Source organism: Scyliorhinus canicula, chromosome 16 (assembly GCF_902713615.1).
Source record: "Scyliorhinus canicula chromosome 16, sScyCan1.1, whole genome shotgun sequence".
Classification (NCBI taxonomy): domain Eukaryota; kingdom Metazoa; phylum Chordata; class Chondrichthyes; order Carcharhiniformes; family Scyliorhinidae; genus Scyliorhinus; species Scyliorhinus canicula.
In genome coordinates, this window is record NC_052161.1 from 17,674,319 (window position 1) to 17,680,318 (window position 6,000).

General features: G+C 41.0%; 1 protein-coding gene across 2 annotated transcripts in view; it reads left to right on the forward strand.

Annotated features, from left to right (window-relative positions):
* Nucleotides 1-5,757, forward strand: part of pdcd4b (programmed cell death 4b) — a 50,431-nt gene extending 44,674 nt beyond the window's left edge. For both annotated transcript variants that reach the window (XM_038773414.1, XM_038773415.1), the window contains exons 9-11: nucleotides 3,229-3,339; nucleotides 3,864-4,003; nucleotides 5,057-5,757. In XM_038773414.1, the coding sequence (XP_038629342.1) occupies nucleotides 3,229-3,339; nucleotides 3,864-4,003; nucleotides 5,057-5,105 (300 nt within the window). In that variant the 3' untranslated portion in view covers nucleotides 5,106-5,757. The remainder of the gene's footprint in view (nucleotides 1-3,228; nucleotides 3,340-3,863; nucleotides 4,004-5,056) is intronic.
* The last annotated feature ends 243 nt before the right edge of the window (nucleotides 5,758-6,000 follow it).

Here is a 6,000-nt window from a genome sequence, read left to right on the forward strand (position 1 = left end):
AAATCTTTTGGTTTTGGTGATCTATACCCAGCAGTATTTCAATCAACATACTGTCTGACACCAATTTGATGAAACAGAAAGGAAACTGATGTTCAGAGCATTTTTGGAGCAATGCTTTCAGAAGAAGCTGTGTAATTTACAGCTCTTGTGTTTAAAGTACCTGTCAGCACAGAAAACTATTACTCGCCTGTTTAGCAATAGGGACTTCAACACCAAATTGCTCAGTGCAGTTGATGAAGAAAACTGAATTTATAAAAATAGTTTTGGCAATTTTAGTTTGAGTGCTACAACAGTCTATTCATGACCATTTCAAGCAATGATCATTTGAAATAAATTGCACTCTACCTGGCTACAGATGAACACAACAACTACAAGCTTGTTGTTTTTCAGGTCCAATGTAATGTTTGGAAGCTTAATTTTCAATGTGCTGTCATTCAGAGTTTGTTTTAATGCACAATGTACTCCAGCTAAACTATCTTGTACAGTTGCTGCAGCCTATGTAAATTATCTGGTTATTATGTTTTTGACACTAAATTCCCACTTTACTGTATTAGAGTTGAACCTGCAAGTTAGGGATACATAATCAATTTGCATCAGGTGTCCTTATTTTCAAAATGGTCATTGTATGTAAACTGAATAAGACAAATATTTCAAGGTTGATTATTTATTGCAATATTTCTCCTTTTTGTTGCCCTTATCTGGAATATTGATTTTTGGTTCATTTTCTGTTTGCTGTGTTGCCTAATTTATTGCTGTCTCAGCATTCTTTCCCATTTGAGGGAGTGGTGTCCTGTCGCTGAAGCAATGCCAGTAAAAGCATATCATATGAATTTTCGGTCAATGCTTCTAAATTAGGCGCTTCTAAATTAGACACATGCTTGCTGTTGTGGTAGCTACCACAAATCATGTGCCCTCTGCCATTTGGACAACAGTCAGTATAAAATCTTCGGCAAATGCCTCGCAGCCATCGATGGAGCTCACACATCTCATTGTTTAAGGATGGGCAAACAACTGACGACAATGGACTTCAGACTGCCTGTCACCAGATTGCATATTAGACAAAACGAAGATTGAAACTGAATGGCAACTTCTTATTTTTCATTCTTTCATTGAGTGTGGGCAGCACTGGCTCGACCAGCATTTATTGCCCTGCGAAGGTGGTGGTGAAATGCTGCCTTGAACCATTGCAGGCCATAGATACACCTACAGTGTTGTTAGGAAGGGAAGCAGCTATAAATTAGTAAATGGGAGGGTGGAACTCGGGAAACTTACAATCACCAGAAAAGTGGTACTGAGTAAATTGTTGGATCTGTGAGCTGACAAGTGCCCAGGTCCTGATGGATTTCATCTTGGGTCTTAAAAGCAGTGGCCAATGAGATAGTTGATGCATTTGTTTTAATGTTCCAAAACTCCCTAAATGTGGGGACGATCCCATTACATTGGAAAACAGCAATTATTCCCATTATTCAAAAAGGGAGGGAGACAGAAAGTGGGAAACTACAGGTGCAGTAGGGTTTCCAGCACAGGCTGGATGCATTCCTGGCAGATTGATGTACGTAATGTTTTGATCAAATGACATCCACAAATAATGTTGGATTGACATTGTAACGGTTGGCATCCACTGTAGCTGAGAATGTTTGCTAGCAGCTATGCAGTGAGATGTTTCATGAGCCAGCAGGTGGAAAGAAGAAACTGAGGGAGATTGGCAGTGAAAAGGGAGAGAAACCATTCTCTCCATCTCTTTCCCTCCCCAAATTCTTGCCCCATAACTGTAGGCTTCTTAACAGTCTAGCAAGAGTGAAACTCCGCAATAGCATCATCACTATATAAACTGGCAGCCACTTCTGATGTCCACATGCACAAGTAAATGAAGAAATCCAAAAATTGTAGTCAGTAATTTCTTGATTTTCCACAGGTGAACTGTTGAAACCCATGGTGGAAATCTTGACCACTTGATTTGGCACGAGCTTCCACTTTTTATATTGATAGTCTTGGAAAAAACCATGGATGAAAAGGGATGTCATGGTGGCACAGTGGTTAGCATTGCTGCTTCACTGTGTCGAAGACCCGAGTACGATCCCGGTCCCGGGTCACTGCCCATCTGGAGTTTGCACATTCTCCCCGTGTCTGCTTGTGTCTCACCCACACAACCTAAAGATGTGCAGGGTAGGTGGATTGGTCATGCTAAATTGCCCCTTAATTGGAAAGGAAAATAATTGGGTACTCTAAAACCCTGAAAAGATTATGGTGATGCACCGTCCACCCTCTTAGGTAGATGTAAAAGATCCCACTATTTTGAGTATGACTGCAGTTTTAATGCCCTACTAAGGCAGTGTTTTTCAAACTTTTTTTCCGGGGACCCATTTTACCACCTGCGTGCCCCACCATTTTCTCTAGCCTCGTTTGTTGCTGACAAAAATGGAGGAAATGGTTTTGGGTCCCTTTGGCCCCCTGACCATATTTTAAAAAAATACGGCCGCACTGCGCATGCGTGCCCGATCATCGGTGCACATGCACATAGTTTTGCGAGTGCACTCCGATGATCAGGCACGCATGCGGCCGGATTTTTTTTATCCGTTCCTGGCCATTTTGAAGGCCACTTGCAGCCGGCATTATTAAAAGCCGACTGTTGCACGCGGATTTGCTCGATCTGGAGTGCTGCGACGGACGGCTCTGCGACCCGCTCGCAGGTCACGCCCCCGAGTTTGACATTGCCTGTACTAACGTATGGTTACTGCTGGACTACCTCAGGCCCTGAAATATAGTTTTATTTGTGTAATGTCAAATTTCCCCATTAAGATAAAAGATAAATTTATATCTTCTGAAAAAGTTTTTTATATTTTAGCTTCCACCTCGATTCCCATGCAAAGGAGGCCATTTGGCCCATTGAGTCAGCACCCCACCTAACCCCCTGTCTGCCACTTCTGCTCGCTGTGTGAAGGATCGTTGGTGCATTTTGTTCTGATTTGATGTTGACGGCCTGTTTGATGACATTGCTAGTTGCTGGAGATCTCCAGTAGCTCAGGCCAGCATGAAGTTATTGTAAAGGAAGGTGATATCCGTGCCACAGTGATCTCTGCATCTTTGTGGGAAGCTTTCTTTGAAGTTTGCTGCATGCCCCATCCCCCTCTCTGCTGACTGCAAAATCCAGGCATCTATCATTGAAAACTGAACCGAGTACAGTCGTGAGTTATTTTTGATTGTGGTATTCAAAATGTTTATGTTTAGGCTATCGTGATGGTTCTGGAGTCAACTGGGGAAGTTACCTTCAAAATGATACTGAAGCTACTTAAATCCTTGTGGGAATCCTCAATCATTACAGTGGACCAAATGAACAGAGTAAGTATGCCACCTGCTGGGCAACAGTGAAGCATGCATTTGTGGGCTTGTGACCCACAACTCCATCCTTATCAGGGATTTGTGCTTCAGGCTTTAGAGGATTGATTTGGTTACGGAAACCTCTTAAGTGCACCCAACTTTTCAATATTTGCTGCTGATAATGAAGTCTGTTAAAATTACTGGTGCCTTTTTTGTTCGCAAAATTAATGGTTAACTAGGACTATGGGTGAAGGCAACTCTCTGTGCACTGACACCCGGTATTTAAAAAGGTCTGGTGCTCCAGTTCATGTCTGACATTTCCCAGAAGCTCACTTCCAATCTCGGCTGGAATGAAATGTTATATCTCCTTCCATAAAGGTAGGATTGAACTGCCTAGATACGCACACTGCCCATGGTTTCTTTGACATGAAACATGGTTGGTGTAAATATATGGTGAGCCAAAGTACAGGGCCTAGCAAAACGCATACTCTTCCAAAAATCTAATTCGGATATTGTAATTCTAAATTCTAACTTTTATATTGCAGGGTTTTGAGAGGGTGTACAAAGAAATTCCTGATATTCATTTAGATGTGCCACAGGCATACACAGTGATGGAACAATTTGTGGAACAGTGCCATCAAATGGGCATCATTGTGAAACAGCTGAGGGATCTTTGTCCCTCCAGGTGAGTTACATTGTGGTTGATCACTCAACCAATTTTAAACTCAATCAAAACCTTTATTTCATACACTGACTATCATTAAACTGGGACAATGAGTTGAGTGTACTACAAGGATACAGTAGGCTCAAATAACTAAATAGGAGTTATTTTGAAAGCATATTTGTTTGCACTCTTCACTATATTACACCCTTTTAAAAATGTTGACCTGCGTCTTTACAGCTCTTTTACAGTCAAACATCTAACCGCCAGAGTAATATACACTGCAATTTTCCTTTCTGTATTCAGAGAGGTTCATGGTTGGGACTGGGGAGCCTTCAGCTCTTTTTCTTTTTATTATGTGTTTGCTGAAAGAACATGTTTATATTTTTTCACAAAATAGTATTTTTCTCCTTGCCACGTGTCCTGCTCATCCATCATGTTCTGATAATCTTGCTTAATGGTCAGTGCACAATGCAGCCCTATTACTTTTGCTACCTACAGAATGCACTCCAGCAACTCGCTGAATGGCACTTCCAAACCCATGGCCTTGAAGGACAAAGGCAGCAGGTGGTTGGGAATGCAAGTCTCTTTCTTTCTCCCCCCCCCCCCCCCCCCCCTCTTTCCCAAAGACCTACACAATCCCAATTTGGACAATCCCTTAATGTGGAACTAACAGCGTTTGAGTCTTCACCACTTGGATTGCTACAGTTCAGGAAGAAGATCCTGACACTGTTCTCGGGGACAAATAGGATTGGGCAATAAATATTAGCCAGCCAGAGGTAAATATAAGTAGCCCACATAAGATTACCTCTGCTTAAACCTTTTAGGAGCTAAGTGCAACCTATTAGTTAAACTTAATTTTCCCATGTTTGTAATGGAGAACAAAACGCAGCATTAACCAGTTTGAACAAGCCCAGTTCAGTTCAAGCTTGTACACTACTGTCAGAAGAATTTCCAACATTGCCAGCAGTTGGTGCCATGTAGGGGAGCACCTACCACAATTGCTATTGATTAAGAATTATCTGTGCCTGTATTATTAGTGGTGCTAATTTATTTTTAATTGTCTTCATCTTTAAGGGGACGCAAACGCTTTGTGAGTGAAGGAGATGGTGGACGCTTCAAATGAAAGTTGTCAGAGGTGATTAAGCACAGGTTCCTGCAAATTTTTTTTTGTTTTTTTTTTGTTTTGTGCAGTCAACTTTTTGAATATAGCTTTTCAGTCCACATAGCTCTCGTTATGTGAGCATTGGGCATGGGTTAAACCTCGTGAAATATTTTCGAGTGCACTCGCTACGAAAATGGAACCAAAAAGCACTTATGTGGGGTATAGATTTTCTCTTTTTCCAAGGGTGAAGAAATAACAGCAATGCCACATGCTTGTGGTCAATGAAAGCAAGCTACTTCAGGATATATGTAGGTAATCTGATCATTCCATAGTCTTGTACAAACTTCACTGCCAAGCCTTTCTGAATACTACGGTCTTCAAAAGGACTGGCTTAAATGCTGAAATCTCTATGAATGGGTTACACATGCTGTGTGTAACGGATCTCTTCTTGGCTGCTAATGCGAAAATTGCAATGCTTCAAGCAGTTTTAAAAAAAAGCTGGACTCTACCTTTTTATTTCTGTACAGTTTCCAGCAGAATGTATAAACTGTCCAATTGATTTATGGTACAAATAACTTCTGGCATTAAACATTGATTTTGAAGATGGAATATGACAGTGGATGTACTTTCCTTCCTTGCAGAATATGAAAATAAAGTTGGATTTTAAAGTGAAGGTTTTTCTTTGTCTCCCCCACTACTATTTTGTAAATTGTCCAGTTACAAACATAGGAAAATACCAGACTAGAAAACTCGATGCACTTCATTCCCCCCTTTGGTCCAAAACTATACCTCAGTTAGCCATGCACTGGATACCTTGCTTGGGCCACGAAGACATGTTAACAAGACCAGCGTTGTTTAAATCAAGAAAAACATTCATGATTTTTTTATGGAATAAAATAAATACTGTTTCTGAGTT